The sequence below is a fragment of the Ixodes scapularis genome, unplaced genomic scaffold (genome assembly GCF_016920785.2).
Source record: "Ixodes scapularis isolate PalLabHiFi unplaced genomic scaffold, ASM1692078v2 PGA_scaffold2__306_contigs__length_199485367, whole genome shotgun sequence".
NCBI lineage: Eukaryota > Metazoa > Arthropoda > Arachnida > Ixodida > Ixodidae > Ixodes > Ixodes scapularis.
In genome coordinates, this window is record NW_024609857.1 from 150,835,713 (window position 1) to 150,858,676 (window position 22,964).

Here is a 22,964-nt window from a genome sequence, read left to right on the forward strand (position 1 = left end):
AAGTCTTCGAATTTATCGAACCTGAAGTAAAAAAATATTCGAAATATTCGATTTCGAAATTTTAGAAACCGTGAAAGCTTCGAAATTTTCGAATTCGAAACACCGCTGTGGTCAAAAGTTGCGAATTTTTCGAAATCGAACCTCGGTCGGTACGAAAATATCGAAATTTTTCGAAATCGAACCTCAGTTCGCTTCGCAAATATCGAAACCTTTCGAAATCGAACCTAGGGTGGTTCGCGACATCCCTAATTAGGAATGCCGGAACGGGCCGACGGGCCTTTCGCTTGAAGACCTGATCGCCCAATTCTCGACGTCGCAGCAAAGCAACAATCGGCCCGATTGTTCCTATCGTATCTCCCTGTGTGGATGTCAAAGCAACTAATAATACAACTTGTATAAATATGTTATTTTGCCGAGTAGTCTGCAAAACGAGTTCGTCCGACCACTTTCTAAGCTGGCACATATATTTTCGTTCACTTCCCCCCCAACAGTTTCTGTAAAATTCACTTGCTTGATGCGTCGCACTGCATTAATCCACTTCTGTCGCCATGTTACTTCCCAAGATCTCGAAGGGAAGCGGTGAAGTTTGACGCTTGAGTCACCTTCGCGACTGGCCGTCTTTCACGCAGCAGTATCAACGTTTATTTTTTGGGGGAACTCTAGGAGTAGGCGAGATGTCACAGGAATCCGGTGAGGTTATAGAGACGTGAAGTTGGGATTTACTTTTATGAAAAACGGTTCCAAAAAAGCTCACGCCGATCCGAAATGCAACATTCACACGTGGTTTCTGGACGCGCCCGCCCGCGACCGCGCAGTCCTGGCCTACCCAGTTTCTTTATTTTACAGCCGCTAGATGGTGCAACGTGTAGCGCCAAACTGCATTGCCTATAGGGTGCCTTCATGTGCGCTTCGCATAGAGTGATGCCAACTGCCTGTTTTCCTTTCCCACACCCTCTTCCACCACCATTTTGTTCCTCTCATTGTTTCCCCGTGCACTGGCAAGTGGCCTTTGTGTCCATCGGTCCTCCCATCCGAGGGGGAAAATGCTAATCCTCCCTCCATGAGTTCCACAACGCTGCTCCGAACTTGTGAGATAAGGTGCTTGTTTCCGAGAGGGTTATAAGCCCCACGGATTATCGCCGAGAACCAAAATGGCTGCTGGTTTGTCGGCGGGTGGTATTACAAAGGGTGGTATCATCCTAGCAAAGCGCACATGAAGGCTCCCTAATAATATAAACTCTGAGAAGTTTCACACAGCACATTGTATAAGTCTTGGCCACTGGTAAAGTTCAGGCTTGGAAGGGAACTCAAATACCTGATTTGGAATACATAAGAACAGTGAAATAAACTTGCAAATGTTCTCACTAGGTTCATCATTGCATGTTGATCGAGCCTTGGTAACTTTGCTAGGCCGTGGAAGAAATACCTTTGTTGCCCTTACTTTGGGATAAATAACACATAACTCAATCCTGCAAAAAAAGAACGAAAAAAAAATTGTTTGTCTTAATTGAGATAGAGGTGTGAAACCATTGCTACTCTAGCTGGTAAAACCTCCAATGTTTAATAATTATAAGCAGAAGGTTTATATACATATAAGATATGTAATAGCATAGCTCTACAAAACATGATTTGACACGGATGTTTATGGCAGACAAGTATGTTGAACGGTGCCTCATAGTAGTTTAGGAAACATATACCCTTGATTTGTTTTTCATAACTCATTTTGGGGCACAGAACTCAATGTTCCCCAACGTGGTTTTAAACGAGCAAGCCGTCGTCGCCCCATTTAATCTCGGTCAATGCACGCTTGCTTCACAGGGAGCCATCGGTGGTCAAAGTAGACAAGGCTCAGCTCTTGGAAGCGGCACGCAAGAACATGCAAGCCATGCTTCAGCGTGGGGTGGTAGCTAAAGGCCTGCCCGTGGCTGCAGCCGCAGCCGTCAACGCCACGGTCAAGGTCGTGGCGGCGGCAGTGGCAGCCGCGGCTGCGGATCCAAGCTCCTCGTTGGCCGCGACTTTGGCCGTCTCATCCACCCCACCGTCGACCTCGATGGCACCGGCAGCCATGCCGGTGACCATGGCGGAGGCCGCAGCGGCCGCAGCGCTGCCGTCGGCGAGGACCTCCAGCGAAGAGCAACCAAAGGTCAAGAAGTCCCTGGCTGCTCTGACAGGTGAGGCAGAACTGCAACGCGTCCCGTGTGTCTTTTCTCTTTGAGAGCAAGTGTCTGTCGCGGCCTGTCTGAGTTGAGATTGATGTAGAAATGTAGAAGAGAACAAGAGCCGAGGAGGATTGCAGAAAGGGAAAATGACTGCGGAAGCCACCAAACTTCGTTTTACCTCATGGTGTACCGTAGCAGATGCTACAAGCTATTGGGGCCTATTCGTAACTTGGAGGGTCGCTCCGGTGGTCTCGAGGCAAAGCGCTGGCTTACTGCTCTCTCCCGGCCAAGGTGCCCGTAATCTGACCTAGGCTCATCGTAGAAAAGCCACGGTGTAATCGAGATTCCGGTGTCATGTCAAAAGATCCCTCGGTGGTCGATATTGATCCTCGGTTCTTTGCCGTGGCGTGCTGGATGGCCTCCATTGGTTTGGCATGTGATATGTCGAAATTTCATCCATTGCTTGGAGCATGTCACTGTGACCTTTTAGTTGGGCGGACCATGAAGCCACGTGGCACAAGTGGAGCGCCGGATCGATTAGCACGACCCATAGTTTCCGCTATGGTACATCGTGAGGTGAAATGGAGTGTAGGCCTTTGAAGCTTGCAAGGGCAGCTTTGGCAGGACAGGAATGCTTGGAGACTGTGACTCGGCAAATTCTCGGCATTTATTGCTAAGGATAATGTGCTCGACTTCTTTTTCTTAGACTGAGCTCTCCTTCTCTTGTTAGAGTGTCTGCTGACTTTACTTTTGATCTCTTAGCCCCTCTGTACTGTCAGACGCCTTTATAACACACGTCGTGGGACTGGCACAAGTTTGCATTGTTTGAGGCACTTCGTTGCAAGTGTGGAATGCGAAACACTGAATGCTCAAATGTGAGCCTTTGCATGATGTTGAACCGAAAGACGTGCTTATCCATCCGTGGACCCCTTATTGAAACCCAGACTGTAGTGGAGTTATAAAGTTGGGCACTTGGGGCTCGCTTTAACAAGGACTCGGAAGGAACCTTAGTTTGACCTCGGTGAAGATTGGCATGCTCTTGAAACGGCTGCCTCGACGGTGAAAGGGGGCTGCTGCGGTTGCTTGCAAAGAAGCTTGTCTCATAAGGAGCTTAATTTTACACGAGTCTATGTGATCCGAGACCAATAACATAGGTGAAATTAATTGTTACGATAGCCCTTCTTTCTGTCCCATCGATTAGCACGCATAGAGTGTCGTCGGCATGTGCTTACTTGTATCATACTTTCCTCTTGCAGCTCCCTGAAAAAATGTATTAAGAGGGCTCTAGTGTACTATTAATTCTGGCTACTCAACGTTTGGTGGCACCATAAGAATGGAAATAGCAGCGACTCGAAAAAACGCGCTGTATGCTTTCAGTGTCTTCTGCTTGAGCCCATTTATGAACCTACACCGAAATTGACCTCATTTGTTCAAGATGTAGGGTATGCTCTTATAGCATGCCTTCAAAAAAAGGACAGAAATCATTGCTGTGATTCAACTGTCTGAACAGCCTCTGTTATTATCAAGGTTCAGGCAGGTGACTCCAGCTGTCCTTCACTCATGCTTGTATCTCCTGCCTCGCTTATGCTCCGATTAGGGTTCCGTGCTTTCTGTACTTATTTTTCTTCACAATCTGGGGTTAGTTTTTAATTTTTTGCCCACATTCGGTGTTTGTCGGTGTCTATTTGTGATATCACAAAGAGACACCGACTCACAAATCGGGTTTTTACCATATGGGCCCCGATAAACTCACAAATGGGGGTTTATCGGGGATCGTGTTAAAAGCAAAGGTATATTGGGCACACTCTAAAAGAACACGACGTTATATGCATTATTTATAATTAAATAAAGCACATAGAAACAATTCCCGAAGAAAACAAGCAGCGTCGCAGACAGTTCAGTGTGGTCGGTGCTCGAGTTGGACACAGAGAAAGTTGTTTATAGAAGTTTTCCGCCGTGAAGCTGTGGCTTTTCTTCTTAAATGCAAGCTTCAATTTGGTGTTTTTTTGGTTTTACCGATTTCGGAAAAAAACCTTCAGGGGTTATTCTTTGGTGATTATCGGTATATACTGAAAACACTGAACCCTAGCTATGATGCACCAGTCAAGCATCTGTGCACTAGCAAACAAAGCCAATGCTAGTATACTTAATAATGTTGTAACAAGGGAAATGAAGTATAGACGGGAATAAAGCATTGAGTGTGTACAAGTGCTCGCCAGAAAACTCTGAAAACATTCGCCCCTTTCTCAGACTATCGTGGCAAAAACAGCGGTAGCACAGAATGCCTCGTGCGTGGCTTCAAGGGTTGGTGCTCGGATAGACTTGGGAGGCAGAGTTTTGTACCGTGATGATGCAAACATCATTGTGCGTAGTGTCTCTGAAAGAAAGCCCTGCCAAAGCTAGTGCTCCAGTGAAAGTGGAACACAAAGCCTGCCTCTCCTGCAGTGATGCACCCCAGCTTTAACCCCGCTATTCCACGTCTCCATGTTTCGTCTAAAGCATGTGCCCGTGCTTTTCCTCATCTTTGCCTCCTGCACGCTCTGCCACCATGTTTCAGTGTTCTTGCTGCCATGCGACAACATTTCAAACTCTCTCTTCCCGCATGCGCTGTTCGCACGGCATTGAGTTCACAACCAAATGGACCCCAATTCAAAACCGAGCATCTCTATGCTTTCTGCATGCTTTCTTATACCGGTAAATTTATTGTGTGACCCTCCTGCATTACACAAATGGCCCCTGTAGAAAACGGCTATGAGCCAGCCACATAATAAATGGCTGGCTCATAGCCAGCTGGCTTAAGTCATATAACATATGGAGCAGCAGTATGGTTCCTCCTGAGGGCAAAGACTCAAATTGACAGAACCTTAAGACCGGCTCGTAGCGGTGGCTTCTGCTGCTGCCATTGCAGCATTTGTACTGTGTTTCCAGTTCTCTATTCGCATCATTTGAGCACAGTAATTTATGTGCAATTGGTTACTTGTTATTCAGAAAATTCGAAATAGCGGTCACGTGTGCCTTGCGGGGCGACACATTCTAATTGTAAAACTGGAATTTTTTGTAGGAGGGACGTTGGTTACAAAGGCGTTTGACTGCATCTATGGTCACTTACCCACCTTTTTAGTATTACGCTACATAATTTCTCTTTTGGAGCTACTTTGCCCTTTGTGCTGTTCTTTGTTTTGGGGTACTTTCTTTTTGCTGCCATGTGATCACACTGTTTGATGGTAGCCTAGATCTTTTCCTTTGGCATGGCATTGAATATTATTTAATTATGGGCCACAAATCACAGATTGGCATTTCCCGGGTAGGCAGGCCATTCACATTTAATGGTTGTGGATCTGTGTAATCAAGCTATCAAGCTACCCCCCCCCCCCCCCCCCCCCCACCTTCGCCCCTTTCCGTGTTTCACCAGGAAAAAAAAAAAAAGAAAGGATTTCAGAATAAAGTACACTGCAGCTTGCAGTTTGGCAGCCTTGTACTCCCATACGTACAGTCCTACAGCCTTGTGCCCCCATACGCAGTCAGACTCTAAACAAAAGTTAAGTTTGCCCCCCCCCCCCCCCCCCCCCCCCCCCCCTCGGCTCTTAGAAGTTCCGTGGTTTTGTTTGCGGCTCTTAGGCCAGGCCAGCCTGGCCATCCTTGGTATAGTCAGTGACAGGTTAAGAAAAGTTTTCTGGCTGGGAAGGGGGAAGCAGACTGAATGCTAAAAAGAGGAGGAGCTTTCCTCCTTTCCTCTCAACATTCTATCTGCCTCCTTCTCCCCTGCCCTCCTTTCCCTCAAAAACTTTTCTTAACCTGACACTGACTACAGTTTTTAATTATTTGTATAATTTTGTGAAGAAATGAACGAATGGGTGGAATGACTATGGCTGTCCTGTCAGCCTGCTTGTGCGTTGTAATAATTGAAGGGTACCCTCGATAATGGTGTGATCACAGTGCATAGGACTTTAGGTTTTGAAACATATTGCAAGATTTGACATATGTTCTTTTGGCAAACTAAGTCTGTACAACGTAATGGTGTTCTTAGGTGAGAGAAAGTGCATCCCTAATCTTACAATAGGCATCTGTAACAAGCTCATGTAGCTGAGAAGAAAACCAATCCTTGGACTGAGTGTCACAGAAATTTAAGTCTGCATCCCTAATCTTACAATAGGCATCTGTAACAAGCTCATGTAGCTGAGAAGAAAACCAATCCTTGGACTGAGTGTCACAGAAATTTAAGTCTGCATCCCTAATCTTACAATAGGCATCTGTAACAAGCTCATGTAGCTGAGAAGAAAACCAATCCTTGGACTGAGTGTCACAGAAATTTAAGTCTGCATCCCTAATCTTACAATAGGCATCTGTAACAAGCTCATGTAGCTGAGAAGAAAACCAATCCTTGGACTGAGTGTCACAGAAATTTAAGTCCGACGTGCAGAATGTCTTGCAGCTAGGCTTAGAACCTCTCTCAATGCTATAGTCAGCTACAGGTTAAGAAAAGTTCTCGACAGAAAGGAGTGCGGGGGAGGAGGAAGCAGATGGAATGCTGAAGAGGAGAGGAAGACACCACCTCCTCTCCTCAGCATTTCGTCTGCTTCCTCCTCCCCAGCCAGAGAACTTTTCTTAACCTGTCACTGACCATAGTTGAGAATGCAAAAAACAAAGTCTCAGTTGTAAGCATCTCAAAAGGCAAATTCATTTTGCAGTTCACTAGAAATTGATGCTCTGAGAGAGAGGGACTGGGATTCGGATGTTATTTACTCGAGGTCTTGCAGAAGTCTAACGAATCAAAAGCTGCAAGTCAGCATCTAAGTTAAACCAACCTACTTGTGCTAATTGCTATTAATTTTTTTTTTTTTTTTTAAGTTTAGGAATGCAAATACACAGCTAGCAAAGCTTCAGTGTTTTGGAGGACAGGTTGTAAAGACCTTGTAGTGGGGTGATATATACTGCCTTCATCTCTCCACTTTGCCTTTCAGTGTGTGTGTGTGGTTTCCTTTTAGGAGCTGAGGAGTTTAAGAGTGATGTGTTCATTAAATAATGTATGGCAGTGATGTTGTGGAGTTTAGGCTAAGTGGGCAGTGCAGGTTGTGCGATAGCGTTCGATGTTGTTTGTTAACAGTGTAGCCAGGTTGGGCGTAATCTGTGTGCGGGACAAAAAGCAGCCGCTCACGTAAGCCACCCTTCTTCTGTACTTTGTGACACAAGAGTACCTAGGTGGGACACCACCACAAGAGTCCAAACTCGCTCCTAGCTGGCATCGGTCGCTCGACGTCACAAGTTGCGCAAAACCCTGCAGTTGTAAAGCTGGATCACAGTGTAGTGCAGTTGGAGTATGGAGTGAGATTGCCTATTCCATTTTTATCCTAGTTTGTTAAAGCATCAAAAATGCATTTTGCCTGAAATTGGGCACACCAGAATCTTCTGTCAACTACTGGATACACCAAATTGATATAAGCAAGCAAACATTGAAGGGACTGCATTAAAATGCATTCATGAAAGCATAATACTTCACTCCGCAAGTGAGAATCAGTGGTGTTAGACCAAACATTTGTAGGGAATTTCTAAAACTCTGCCTTCGTAATACTAGCCGCTCATTTAACCGCTCTGAGAAATAGGAAAATCGGAGATCTGTTTCGTGCAAGCTGAAAGCGAGATAAAATATGGCCCAGCAGTCTTTACAAAGTGTGCATATGAAAGCACACCTTATGCCAGCTGCTTTCTAATGTGCTACTCTAAAAAGGAAAATGACTGTGAGCTCTTAGTAGGCTTTCACTACTATACTGAGCATCCTGATATTCATAGATCAGATAGATTCGCAAATAAAACCTGAATGGCAGGTATTTCTTTTTTTATTTTATTTAGTTACCTTGAGGGCCAGAGCTGTTGCAGAGGGAAGTGGGTCACATGAATACTGTAATGTTGACTTCTATTTAAGTTGTAAGCCATAGATGTTTCTACAATAGCATGACCCTAAACAAAAGGAAGTTTTAAACCTCTTTATTTTGTTGTTTGGGGTTGATCGAAGAAAAAAGTGGCCCCTACGTTTTGAGCGCTACTCGTGACGTGGAGTACCATGCTGACTTACTGTAGTTTGTGTTTTGGAGGCAAGAGTAAGTTCAGCTTTAGCTTTTTTTGTGCATATGCATTTGCACTTGACCATGCCCTTAGAGCTTACCCTCTCTCTAAATATTGCGTGAAAATACTTTTTTTCTTGGTAAATGGTTATTGATTGCCTCTGTCCTGAAGCTATTTTAGGTAATTACCAGACACTGAATTTGTTTTTTGTTCACAAGGGCTGCCATGACAGTAAATTCTTTCATTTGATTAAAAAGATAAACTGCTCCCTTTCATTCTTACCACCGTTAAGAGTAAATTTCTCCGTTATTTTTTAATAGACGATAGTTGTACTAACGAAATGTGTTAACAAATTGTGTCTTTCTCGTATGTCATCTTTTATCAGTCTTCAAAATGAGGCTAGAGAATGCTAACTCATCAACTGATTCCAAATGTTGTACTTATAGGGCATGTAACTTAGATATTAAAGGCCAGGATTGTTTGTGTGGGGCCTCTTTAACGCTGCATTTCTTTTCCCCTCAATCCGGTCGCAATGAACCTGGGGCAACGTTTGTGTCCCAACATGCACTTTTGGCAGCAATTAAAAATTGGGATTGACGGTCACAGAACTATGCTCTCTTTAGTGTTGCTGTACAACTGATCAGCAACTTTATCTAGCTTTCTTATCTGGACAGTTCATGAGATTGGAAGATTAAGTATCACACTTCTTTTCACCTTAACTGCGGGCAAAATGGAAACTACTGGCACGAGGCTGTTGCTTCGAGCGGCATTTGCACTGCCTGAAAGCATGGGTGCAGCTTTACGGTTCCCACTAGGGACGTTACGACTAGGATCGACAAGCTCGATGGTATATGTAACAATCACGACGGAAGCTGGAAGCCGTTGTGCTCGTAAAACAAACACCGTAAAAATTTAGAGTAACTTATTCCATCGAAATCAGAATAGTACTACTAAAGGACTTTGATCCTACTGAAGCATTATGGTGCCTGTTTGGCCAGTCGTGGTTTGGTGCAGCGACACTTTTGCCCCATTATTCCAAAATTGCTCCCACCTGAAAAAAATAATGCATATGCCCCCCCCCCCCTTCCATTGGGAAAAAAAAGTTCTGTGGACATCCATGTCCCTGTCTAATGTCTAAGGTGGGTACATTTTGCACGAGTTGAAGAGCTGCAATGGTAAAGAGGCCCGAGCAAGGAAGGCAGTTTGCTGGCGCTCCACATATAGTTAGGGCCATGCCCGTTCGGTCCTGCACGACGCACTCCTCTCTTTTTGACCACCGCTGCAGATATCTGCAAGGCCATTTCGGAGGAGGAAAAGCGAGAGTACGCCGGCGAAGTGGAGCCCAAGACGGCGGACGAAGTCGCCCAAGAGTTCCACGAGACTCACCACCACCCATTCAAACTCAAGGACCCTCCGCCCCCGATTAGGTTTAACATTCCTGTAAGTACCTACTACGGCGACGAGAATAATTCCATTCGAGCCATCACCTATCACTGAGGGGGCAAAAGACCTGGGACGGGATCGGAAGCTTGCGTTAACGACCGTCGAATCTGGCCACCGACGAGCATCGCAGTCTCTCCGGGGCAGACTTTCGGAGGTACAACAAAAGGGACTCTTTTCACTCCTCGTTTCATTGTATGCTTTTTTCCCCCTCTCTTCCCCCCTGAACCCAACTTGAGGGACCCCATCGTTTATGATTTTTTTTCCTCTACTCTGCTGTAAGTTTGTCTTGCTGCAATCGTTGGAGTGAATTAAAGCTGTCTCAGTCACGGCGCAGTACTGTCGTTTGAATTTTGACCACTGGAACTCGCGTAAAATTCTATGTTGCTTTAAAAAAAAAAAAAAAAAAAAAGATGACATCCAGTTTTTTTTTTTGCTTGCAAAACACAGTTTTATTTTTGTGGATGATGATGTTTTCGACTATATTTGCCTTTCAAAGTAGGCTTGGGAAAGACGTTGGTTGATGTGGTGTGAATGTGAATGAAGTGCCAATTCTTTGGGAACCTTGTGAAGGTTTGCAAGTTTGGAGCTGCCTCATTCTGATAAGTAGCGTACCCGTGTGCCTGCGAGGAGAATGGGCACAAAAGCTTTGCATTTTTTCTTCAGTGGCATTGATACTATCGTAGCCTTTCACTTCCATATAAATGCTCGCTTCAATCTGTTGTCTGTTTCTATGTCTCTGCCACTGAATGGCATATAGCTCTTAGCAGTGTGTGTGTTTCTCCTTTAATTTTTTGTAGTGATAGTGTTTTTCTCATGCAAGTTGAGTGTAAGGCTTAAGCATTGCTTAGACGTCAACGAGGCATGTACATATTAATCTGCCGCATGTCAGGTCCTGTGTTGTGAAAAATTTTTAGCATATATATGTATTGACTGTTCATTGGCACAAAGATCATTGTTTAAGTGAGATATGCATAAAACTAGCATATTACTAAAGAAATTAAAAGTAGTCTTGCTAGAGCTGCTGTCTGCTTTGCTCTAGTCTAGTTCAACACACTTTACTTCACTGCTACATTGTGTGAATCAATAATGTAGACTGCATATTTTGCCCGATCCTTTTTGTCTCGTTCATCACATTGTCACTGCCTGGAAAATACAAGTTTGTAAGCGACTGAGAACAAATTAAATTACAACATCGACCATTAGTGTGTCTCGTAACATGTAAAGTCAAATGGTCCTTTACGAAATCTCTTAATGTCTGGGATGGCTCAGCTAGTTTGCGGCAGTAATTGCACTTGGCAAAGACTTACAGCATCACTGTGTACTGCACTTGGTTTCATTGTAAAAGCTAGATCAGGTGTTTCACTGTTGGCACATAGCATCAAGGGCATTGTGTAAACCAACCTTGGATTGTGAATCTGTTTTGTTTTTATATACAATTGATCGTTATTGGGTTTGGTTTCATAGCTGTCGTGACCTCTTTGTGTAATAAACGGTCTGACACATTCACAGTTCTCTGTCTTTTGTGTGACCTTTTAACGGGACTTCCAAGTTTGATGCAGATTTGCCTTTGTTTAGTTCCCTTGTGTTGATTCAGAGCTGTGTTATATGCACTGGTCACCAGAGTGCAAAGAGTTTCTGCGAGAGATCTCCTCGATGGTCTTCGTCTTTGGACTCTTTCTGCAAGATATCTCCTCGGACACAAGCTTCAATGGACATGCATAAAAGAAAACTTGGTCAACTGTTATCAGTAAAAAAGGCAGACTGACTGCAGTGTTGTTTGTTCAATTATGTTTTCTCTGTGCGGTTTATTGTGCAACCATGTATTGCGTGTTATCACTGTATGCAGCACGTGGTCATGTAGGGAGTGTACTTTGTGCATTTGGAATTCTTTTTCACTTATCACCATTGTTAAAGCAACTTGAAGCGCTTCTTTGCTTGTCCTTCGCATAGTACACAAAAAGTTGAAGCCTCTCCTTCCCTCGAGACGTCTTGCCTTCCCCTTCCTCCCTCCATTTATAAGTCAATAAATGAGTGTTTTGATCATTTCCTCCTCACTACGTCCCAGTGATTAAAAATGGGCAGGCGGTTTTGATGGGCTCTCTCCTCTCCACCCACTGCCCTCCCCTTTGACCCCCGTCCCCCCCTGCCCATCCCCGTGCTTGCGGTTAAGCACACGCTTTCCTCCACAGAACGCCACCAACCTCCCCATCAAGACACTCGCCGAGAAGGTGGCAGACGCCGCCCACCTCCACAAACAGTTTCCCGTGTCGAGTGGCAACCAGCACCGAATCAAAGAGCTAGAATGGGTGCCCGTGGAGAAGCCTGACCCGTCGCCCCCGGCGGCCCCGAAGTCCAAGGGTGGCAAGTCTGCCGGAGCCAGGGACGATCCGGACGCAGTGGGGATTGCCAAGTCCCCCCCTCGCCCCCTCCCCGCCCTTCCCCCTCCCCCCGCCCTCAATACCTTCTCCCCTCTGCCCACCATCGCCACTCCGCCTGTGTTCCAGGTTCAGCCGGAGCGGCAGACGGTGTCTGTGGCCGTGGTGCCTCCGACACCCAAGGCGGTGGAGGCGCCGGCGGGAACCATGTCCGGGGTACGGGGCTCTCTCTGCTTGCCGATGGCAATCGTGCCGACCGAGAGCTTGTGCCTAAAACACAGACTGGTGTGCACGTCCGCAGTCGTGGTTCGAGGCGTTTTCAGAATCCTGTGCTCAAGCAAGGGTCTTGATATATCTTGAACAAACACGAACACAAGTCGCACGCAAGCTGCTGCGGTGTGCTCGTGCGTCGTTGCAGTGCTCAGACCGAGTCTTCGACCGGTGCATTTACCGCGTCCTCGTTCCTGGTCCTTCGATTTCACTCGATAATGTAAAAGTGCCGCTTCGTTGCCTGTCGCAATCCTGGCGGGGGTACCCTAGCGGGGCACTCTGCAGACGTCTTCTGCCATGAGTTGCTCTTCTGTTTTTTTTGTACTGCAGAAACTTTGAGACAACGTGATGACGACGCTTGGGTTTGCTCGAGGTTTCTGCCAAAACTTCCTTGTCCAACCTCCGGGATCACGACATTCGACGACGTGACACGACGGCTCCCCGCGACGTGATTTGTTGCCCCTTTGGGGGCGACTTTCGATGTGCGGACGAAAAAGGACGCTAGACTCGCTAGTCGAAGACGCACTTTATGCACCATAGCATTTTGGACTTTTCCCAGAAGGTTCGATAATGAGGGAAGGAATGCTGGCCATTTGCTCTTTCGTCATTTGAAATTGACCTGCTCGGCGATTGCCTCTGAAGTGATGGTCCCGATAGGTGCTTTTAAGTTGTCTCTTTTGAAAGAACGTTTGGGTTGCGGGCACCACGCAGCAGCGATCATCTGTTGGCCAGAAATGAGATTTTTCCGAACCTTGCATTTGAGGAAACGGTGGCTTGCAGGCACAAGTGGAGCCTCTGGAGCTGTGTTTGCGACTCCCAGATTGGTCACAATTCACATTTTACTGAAATTGCCGGTTCGGGGGGTTTTGGGAATGAAAATACGAGAGTGGGCACACACTCTGCCAAGTGGTGCCAGGTCCTCAGCTTCATTGAGCTACGGTGATCTAGACTGACCTTTCCCAACTAGCCCTGTGCCCATTGTGGCTAACCATTAGCCACCAAGTTCGTTCGAAGGAGCTTCTTCACTTCTTACTAGTGGCACTTGTTTCCTTCAGGGAATCCTTGAACCCAGTTTTCTGATGGGTGGGACCAGTTATTTAGGAGATGGTGGATTGGCCAATAAATGACATTTCACTCCTTACTTAATCTTAGTTAAAATTAGCCTTTGGCAGCTTGCACTACAGTCATTGGAATAGAAATAGTAAGGACAGTGTGGCGTCTGATAGTATCCTCATCATACTTGGCAAGAGCACACGAGGCCTAATTAGGGCCAACTTACCGAGTTTTTTTATGCATATACACGTACAATCTCCCTTGGTATGAAAAACCCATTTGCCGAGGCAGTTGGTGCGGCAGTGGCAAGCACACGACCAGGGGCACTTTATTTCTGGGTAAAAGATAGAATGCGGATTCATTTATTTTCTCACCCTAAGCAATATGGGCCTAGACAAAATGAACCCAGCTCAGCCATGTAAAACTGCTTCTTCGCATGGGTCTTTTATATTGCTGGACGCCATACCTTCTTGCCTGTCATTGGGCATTTCTGCTCGGCATTGCCCCAAGTCTCTCGACATAAAAGTAGGTTCCACATGAGGGCATACATTTATCTTGCTTGCATTAAGGGGCACATGTAATTAGGGCTGCACATGGTTTTTGTAACGCTAGCCACGAGGTGCACCTACGCCGGATCGACTGATTTGCACCTTCGGCTCGGCATTCATCATCATAGACATTGGTGTTCAGGAGGTGCACCTTCAATGATTAAGTCTGTTCCCGTCAAGTTATTGTGGAATACACAACTGCACAGATTTATTCGCACCGTCTTCCAACCCGACTCGAGCGTTTTTACACAAGCGCAGCAGTAGCACTGCACCTGCTCCAATGGAAAGAACGGGGCTATGACAACGTTTGGCATTTGTCGACGGGGAGCACTTAACTCCATTCCATACTTTGTGCACGACGCTGTCGCAGCTGCAGCTGCAGGTCTTGCTTCGTCTATTATCCTATTCGTGCAAGAGCGTGTGTAAATGGGCCAGTAGCTTCGACAGGATTTTGCACCAAGTATAACACTATAGTCTAGAAAAGCACCCTCCAACGTGAGAGCGGCAGGAAGCGGCTTTAGTGGCCCCGCCTCGGCGTGAGCTTACCCTTGACAGCGTTTTTACATCTCGAGCGCATACACACTCCAAAGCACGATAAGGAGCGTGCCGGATGCATATTGCAGATTCCTTTGTCCAACCCAGTTCCGGAGAACCCAGCATTTAGCTCTGCACAAAAAAATGCAGTCGTACCGGAACGTTTTTCGCAACATGCTTTCATTGGGTCCTTTTGAACTGACTGACTCTCAGTAGAAGAACACGAGGAGCAACCTTCCCTTCCCCCCCTTGTCAGGACACGAACGACCTCGCAGACATAATGAAACGGCGAGTCGAGGCCCTCAAGGCTTTGAAGGAGAATCCCATGGACCTGGAAGCCATGAAGGTCTACCACAACTGCCACAAACAGGTAGGGGTCCTTCAGTGGAGTGTAGCCGAGCTCTGTTGGGGATTACGTGCAAACCAGTGCCACGTTTGTGTGTGTGCCTGTTCTCCCTTGCCAGTTCCAAGCGTGGGCGCTTTCGAAACACGAACCGGGCCAGTATACAGGTTCTATAGACTTCAAGCCCCTCACTCCGGACGAGCTCTCTGGCCCCAACCCTGCCTGGGTTAAAAAGGTGCGTCCTGGTGCTAACGTGTTCTAAGGAGCGAACGTACGGGGCATTTCCTTTTTGGCTTTACAGATCTTTCTAAAAGAGGCCATGAAATATTCACTAATGCTCTCTACAGGGGAACATAATATAGAGACAAGGTGGATATTTAACTAAAATTTGTTCAACGTTTTAGTTAGGAAAAATTAAAGTGGGTTCTAATAGGAACTTGCTGTGCGTCTTCGAAAAGTACCAAGTCGGTTAAGTTTAGGAAGACTTGGAGTGTGTGGGAAGTGGGGTAGTGGGCTAAAGTTACCGCTAGTGTTACAGGTGCAAGGCTCGCGGTGTGAAAACGTGAATGATGAGAAACAAGGAAATGCAGTGGGAATCTCGTTTATTTGAACCCGAGGGAAACCAAAATTTTGTTGAATAATGCAAATTTTGAATCGCCGGGAGTTTCCTTCCTAGAAACGCACAGGGCGGGACCTGAATGTTAGTTTGAATTAATAAGATTCCACTGTACCATGCGAGCGTGTTCGGGATTGGATGTATTTTTAGGACCCAGAAAAATGGAGCATGCACGTTGAAGCTCTAAATCAACTTATAGAGTGATTTTCAATGATGCTAAGCAAGTTTTTAATTGGGACCGTATGTTCATTTTTAGGACCCAGAAAAATGGAGTATGTCCATTTTTAGGACCCAGAAAAATGGAGCATGCACGTCGAAGCTCTAAATCAACTGATAGAGTGATTTTCAATGATGCTAAGCAAGTTTTTAATTGGGACCGTATGTTCATTTTTAGGACCCAGAAAAATGGAGCATGCACGTCGAAGCTCTAAATCAACTGATAGTGATTTTCAATGATGCTAAGCAAGTTTTTAATTGGGACCGTATGTTCATTTTTATTAATTGGGAAGTTAACAAATTTTGACCCGTTTTATTGGGACGGTAAGCCCCCTATATTACGTCCCCCTGGCGATGTAGCTCGCATGTACAGACTGCATTAGTGTATCTTTTGTGGCTTTTGTTTTGGAGGGTCTGCAAAGGCCAAAATTAAAATGTGTATAATAACTCACCTCAATTTTTCATACTTTATGTGGAGATGCATATAAGTTCTTTAACCATTTTTGCAACAAGGACAGCTCTAGCAGACTTCTGCAACCTGGAAATTCAAATTGCCTCGTATAGGGATTATTTACTCGCAACCATATCTGTGTGCGCAACTACTGAGCCTGTGATGACAGCGAGCTTCCGCAATTCTTTTGCAACGTGCATTCCGCACTATCAAGATAGCTGATCTTAGCAGGCTATTAATGTGAGCTCGTTCTGAGCATGCGCTCTAATTATCACCCTCAAATATGGCGTCCAGTGAATATCCCCTCCGAATTCAAAGTATCTCCCGAGCTCTAACCGCTCGATCAAAAAGAATAGTTGCAAGGCGTCTGCCCTGGCACAGCTGGATGGTACAGTTGGGCCTGTTCAGCCCACAAGTGTGGTCATAACAGGTTCCTTCCAAAAATGATGCCATGCTTGATGTTCAGAGCAGCTTCACTGTGTCCCTACATTCATGTGTCTATATAGTGCCTTGGGCATTGCAACTATTTCTTTCTAGTCTTTTTTTTTTTTTTTTGTGGGGGTCAGTCACATTGTGGTTGACCAAAATGGGTTTTATACCCAAAATAAGGACCACGACCAGCTGTCTGGTTTCTTGAAATTGGGCATAGATCATGTTCATTCCCAATTCTTGGAACCTGTATGTGTACAGGCTGAAATTAGGTCTTGCCAGGAAATGTCACACTCTGTATACAGGGAGAAAGGTGACTGCAACCCGCATCTGTGCATACAATAGAGGAGGCACGAAAAAAGTGTGAGGTATTACTCGCATGTCCAACCAGGCTCCGTCCCGGCAGACTGCATCCTCTTCGGTGGGTAATAACCTATCCAACATTGCAATCCAAAAGGCTTTTGGGTTGAATTCCTTCATGTCGGACGAAAAAACATACCCTTTGAGGTATTTCCTTTTCCCTTTCTCGAAGGCAGAGTGCTGACCGTTGCCAGAAGTACTGACCATTCTGGCAGTGAAATGCTGACCAGTATTTCGACAGTGAATGGAGAACTACCATAGGAAGGAGGGCCCAAGGTCGGGCAAAGGTTTAGGACCGTGCAGTAATGACGTGCATCCTGCTGTCACCCATTATATTATAACTAGGCCCTGTTCACTAGAACACTGTCACTAGCAAAAAAATGATGCAAGGAGACTTTGAATTTTTGGCTCGTGGCATTGCTGCTTTGTCACAATTCGCTCCAAGTGGGAACAATTCGTCACTGGATGTGCCTCGCTTCTAAGTTGTTGAAGCGTGTGAATAGGCTCGAATTCTACAAAATGCCGGCTTTTTCTGCGTCCTTAAAACTATAGATGATGATGCGCTATTTGATTGGACATCCCTACTGAAAACCATAAGAAATATGAGCCACAACGAATGTTGTATGTTTCTGTTCAGTAAGTACGGACAGTAGTTCCCTGCCCAAACTCTTGAGGCAATGAATTCTGCGGTCAGTTGAATAAAATTAAAAGGGTACCCTGCATATTTTTTTCCATGCCGAACTCTTCAATTAAATATGTTGCTGCATCGCGTTTCAAATTCGTGCTACAGCGTTGGGACCCTGACAAGCAGAAATGAAGTTATTCAGCGACCCTTTGATGCACACTATGTAGCAAGCAATGAATGAGCTGCACCTCACAAGAAGTGAACAAGAACACTCGGTGAACTGGCTCCTGTGGTTCCGGGCGCAGGACCAGTTTGTGAGGGCTGCTCCTGTGTGTGAGGGCATCGGGATGCACCTTCTGAGGAAGATGGGATGGGCACCCGGGGAAGGCCTGGGCAAGAACAAGGAGGGCTGCCTGGAACCCTTGTTGCCTAGCATCAAGACCGACAAGAAAGGCAGGCATTTTTTAGTAAACTCTCTCGCTTCGCTCGGAGCGTAGCATTGGCCATTCCGAGTAAAGCAATGCTGGCAATGAAGCTGGGAAAGGGCGAGGGGGTGGGGGAGACATTAATTTACATCGTCAGCAGAAATCAAGAACGCTTGACATCAGAAGCACAAAACCTTTGAATACAGGGTGCGGTTTCACGTGACATACCTTTCATTTCAAACTCTCGCCAGAGCATTCGTCCCATGTCTTCCTATGTGCAGAGGCAGTGTTTTCTAGAAGCCTCGAGCCCTTTGTGTTGCAATCGACTGTGACAGCCAGAGTAGTCGTCGGGAACTTAGAAGGGCATCGGCTGAGCGTCGTATATGGCATAAACTCGTAACGTACCTTGATAGCGATGAAGTTACCAGTCTGTTGTCAAAAATGGGGGGTTGATCTTGCAGTACAATGCGTATAGACGGTGGCAGCTTTTTTGTTTATTTTCGTTTACGCTCACACCGTCGCCAAATATTTCCACCACATTTTGCGGGGGAACTGAATTGCTGCATAAATTATGTGACGTCCATTCTTTTGCGAAATTTACCAGGGAAGCTGTCCTTCTCTATAGGTGCCGGGATGTTAGGTCCTATGACATCAATTTTCCCGCCACATTTAGAGAGGAACCTGAATTTGTGCATAGGTCACGTGACATAAATTTGTCTGCTAAGCTATGTCCGCTAGGTCTATTCATAATTTTTGTACATACATACTATCGGTGCAACAAGCTCCTAAAAAATTGAAGGAAAAGAATGGATATATTATGTTTGATACGGTATAAAACCAGAGACTGAGAGGAAGCACTGTGTAAATAAACCAGCAAAAACGTTTCTAGTCAAAAGTTTACCCATTCGAGTGATTGAATTTATAGGCATTGTAGAAAATGTGATTATAGCATCCCTCTTACCTTATTGTTTCTTTCTAGGTTTGGTTTCGGACCTGGAGCTTAGGAGGTCTGCTGCTCCAGCACACCACGACTTGGGAGGTAGGAGATGGTCTCTTGCTAATCTGCGGCAGACGAAATCGGATCGCGGGAACCCCAAAAAAGACGGCAGCCCATCCATTTAATGTTTGTCCAATGCACTTCGAAAAATGTGTAAACGCAGTGGAAAAAATTAGGTTCCTTCTTTAATCATCTTCGTACGATGTGACATCGCTTTCTTTAAATACAAAGCTGTCTGGCATTGGTAGCCAAAGATGGTGACTTGGCATTTGACATTCCTAGTTTGCTACCTTACTTCACACCATCCCATACCAACAATATACATTCAACAGATGTATCCATCAAATTTAAGGTGTTTCTTTTTCCTTTTTTTAAAAAAAAAGAGGTGCTCATGCAAAAAAGTTCTATACAATGTTATGGGACAACGAGGAAATCACCACCAGACCTCTGTTGCCTATCAAGGTTACTAACTCTGGTTCTAGCAGTAATACTATTAGGATTGCTTCTTCCAAAAATGTTTTCTTCATTGGACCAACTATAGTGCTACGTGTTTATACTAGTAGTATTCACTTCACTGTAACAAAAAACTGCAAAAACTGTCTTTCATCTATTGGAGCCACCTTTCTCTGCAAAAAGTTCTGGTCTTCAAAACCAGTCCTTGTAACTTACCTACTACTAACAAGAAAAAGCCTGAGGCAATGTGGACATTGTCCAGCAGAAATGGCCCATTTCATTTTTATGCTCAAATTTTTGTTCTGCCACTTTTAAACCAAGCCTGCAAACTGTTTGGGCAAAATAAAATATGAATTGAAGAATCAAACTGCCTCACAGGGACATGCATCTTTACCAATAGAAAAACAAGACGAAGAGGTCATAGGATGAAACTCTGATTATAATAGGTATTGCTTATTTTCTTGTGCTAGCTAAAACTTTAGGTAAACAGAACTCATAGCAAAGCTGATGCCTTCCTCCAACCGAGCATAGTGTATCTCTCTTACCGGAGTTTGAAAAAGGCCTTTATCTTTGCTCACAGGCAAGCACCCAGTCTCTGCCTTGACCGAGATGTGCATAAAAGCACGTTGGGGACCACCGGAATTTGTCTTGGTCAACGAGAGCGGGCCGGATCATAAGAAAATGTTCCTGTTCAAGGCAAGAATAATGTTCTCTCGCCTCTTTTTAGCCTTTCTTTTGTGTACCGCGACCTGCCTGAGTAAGTGCTATCTTTTTCTGAGAAGTAAGGCCTCAGTTGTCATTTGTTACACCCATCGGTGAACGCACCTTGTTCATTTTGAAAAACAGCGGGAATATCACACGGACAAGAAGGAGGAATGAATTCATACCAACTCGCCCAACTTTCCATCCTAGTAAGCACCTTGTTCCTAAATGGCGCAGTACTTTTGTTGTGCCATACTCGAACGATGCTTTGGAGGCCAACAAAGGTGCTCACTTCACAGAGCTTCACATCTTTGGAGCATTTCCTCTGCCGCACATTTTGCTGGAGGACACTGCCACGATATATTTTACATACTATAGTGCTTTCTACACACCTTTCCCAAAAATCCCATAAGACCTCTTGTCGACCCCGGCCACACCGTGCAGCACGGAGATTTGATGGGCCGTTCCGATCTGCGCTTGCACCCCCTTGTACGCTCTGTACATCCTGAAAGCAGTGCAATTTCTTCTCTCTTATCACTGCAAGTTTAAAACACAAAAAAAAAAAAAAAAACAGTGAAAACATTACAAAGTTATACGTACCCTGTATACTATCGTCCTTCTTTCTTTATAGTCTCAAATTGCAAAATGCCAAACCAATATGCGTTGCGCCTTCTTTTCATGGGTGCCCTTTCACGCATTGTACACCGTATTTCTGCAGTGCGTCGAAAAGACAAAGGGAGGTCCTGCATACTATGTTTGGAACGGTCTACTGAAAGCTAGCTTACCATCAAAGGAATGCTAAAATGATTTCTAAGCTCACCGTCCAGAGGAAGCCATGTCTTTGCAAGAGCGACTAATTTCTAAAGTAATCCTTACAATCCAAATATCTGTTGCTGCAATCAGCTAAATTTTTGGCAGTCATTACTGTACACTGTAAGTTTGTTACCGAGGTATAGAAACCATACATGAATGTTTTTCGGCCCGTATAAATGAACTATGCATTGCAGGAAGCTGAAACTCTGTGAGAATGTGATGCTAGCGGTTAGGATATAGAAGTCGAAAGTTTGAGAACACAGCGTTACCCGGTTGAAAAGATCAAGGAAAAAGTCCAAAATTCTCTACGAGGCAACGTCCACCGTAGCATGATATCGTCAAAACAAGAGGTGACATTGTGGGCACCTTCAGGATTTATTTTTGAGAGGCAAAAAAGAAAACAATATTCTCTCGCTTCTAAGTGTTTTTCAGATATAAAGTGCCACGCACATCCACGTCGGTTCTTGTTTTGTTGATATTAGCAGGCTCGGGTGGACATCAACTGATAGGGAGATTTGGTATTTTTCTTTTATCTTCTGATCCAGGTTATGTCATGTTCTCAAACTTTCATATTCTATCCCAACTGGTGGCGTCAAATTTTCATGGAGTTTCAGTTTCCTGCGATGCATAGTTCATTCGTGCTGGCTGAAAAACATGGTTTTAAGACACCTGGTATAGTAATCGAATATGATTTGTTCCAGGTCAAAGTAAACGGCATGGAGTTCCAGCCTGCCGAACGAAGTGCAAACAAGAAACATGCGAAAGCTCAGGCTGCCATGCTGTGTCTTCAAGAGACCGGCATCATCGGAAAGTGTTCTCCTACCGGTTCTTTTACGAGTTCAGGTGCACAGCTCAGTTCAGTGCCACAGTCCTTTCTGTAATTTCCGGGGAATATGCAAATTTTTGGGGGTAGTAAATGCAGAAGCCTGGCACCGAAAGTGTACCACTATTGTGAACAAAGTTCGGGTTTATAGTTCCCATCTTAGACTTTTGCAGTTCATAAATAAGGGAAGTCATTGTACAAACCATGTTTTGGTAATATGATGCCGGTACTGGTAAACTGCTGGTTTCCATAATTTCTTCATTTGGTTCTTACTAAAATGTCAAAAGCAGTGCCAATGAAAAGAAGTATCAATGTGGGCCTTACCCCAATAGGGAAGACCCACATTCCCCTTGAATTCTTGTTTTCTTTTTTTTCCTGTGCCTTAAAACAAGAAATCTGAGCTAGTCAAAGTATTTTGTCTGGCAATCCAAAGCATTTTGTTGAAAACATTTTTCAAGGTGTCCTATTTGGAGTTGAAATCTCTGCAGAAAGACTCAACTCCCTAGACAACTTTCCCCCTGTAGTCTTTTCAAAAAACTGTCGCGCTTGACTTAATGTTAATTAACGCGTACTGAACTAGTTTCAATCATTGTCACTGAATCTGTGATAATTTGTCAGTCTTTTCATTTTCCAGCACATTGCATTAGTATAGTATTTAATATATTCAAGCATTCACCACCATGTATTGTTAAAGGCTGTGATTACAATCCATCTATAGACTGTTGCAATACAAGATCTGTGGAAAGGGCTCTGCCCCCAAATTCCGGAAGAAATGTATAGTATCACTACCTTAAAAAAAAAAAAAAAAAAATCTTTTGGATTTTTTTTTTTTTTTTTTATGTTGGCAGCAACAATATATTATAAGCCTCTTGGCACACGGGGAAGGTTCATTGCGGTTTGTTTGGATAACCTTTGAAGTATGTGTGGGTAAGGCCTCCCCTGTACATCTTGTATGGCAACACAGTGTAGTCATATTCATTTTGCTGAGACTTGTATTTATGATAAGTTGAGTCTTCATGGAACCTTTTTGTATTATGCTCATTCATCTTTACATGTTGCTTTTACTGAAAACTTTTTGCTTATTTACATGCAATTTCTGACCAGGCAAAAAGTTTTTTTTGTTCCTGATAAAGTTGCATTGTATGATTGCATAGAGTCTGCTACTGTTTAGTTTCCACTCGTAATTATTTCTGAAATAAAGCCTTCCAGCTGCATTAATGTTTATAAAAATGACATAAGTTGCACCTGAAACAGACCTTAGTGCTCCGA

The 22,964-nt window shown here is 44.7% G+C and overlaps 1 protein-coding gene across 4 annotated transcripts in view; it reads left to right on the forward strand.

Moving 5' to 3' along the window:
• Window positions 1–22,909, forward strand: part of LOC8030454 (serine/arginine repetitive matrix protein 2) — a 38,045-nt gene extending 15,136 nt beyond the window's left edge. For 2 of the 4 annotated variants that reach the window (XM_042292066.1, XM_042292067.1), the window contains exons 4-12: window positions 1,819–2,171; window positions 9,505–9,659; window positions 11,852–12,253; window positions 14,699–14,812; window positions 14,907–15,020; window positions 17,788–17,935; window positions 18,887–18,946; window positions 19,938–20,053; window positions 21,574–22,889. In XM_042292066.1, coding sequence (XP_042148000.1) covers window positions 1,819–2,171; window positions 9,505–9,659; window positions 11,852–12,253; window positions 14,699–14,812; window positions 14,907–15,020; window positions 17,788–17,935; window positions 18,887–18,946; window positions 19,938–20,053; window positions 21,574–21,753 — 1,642 coding nt within the window. In that variant the 3' untranslated portion in view covers window positions 21,754–22,889. Of the gene's footprint in view, window positions 1–1,818; window positions 2,172–7,263; window positions 7,315–9,504; window positions 11,710–11,851; window positions 12,254–14,698; window positions 14,813–14,906; window positions 15,021–17,787; window positions 17,936–18,886; window positions 18,947–19,937; window positions 20,054–21,573 lie in introns of those variants that run through there. The other 2 variants (XM_042292065.1, XM_042292068.1) reach the window with 2 other exon arrangements.
• Window positions 22,910–22,964: the final 55 nt, after the last annotated feature.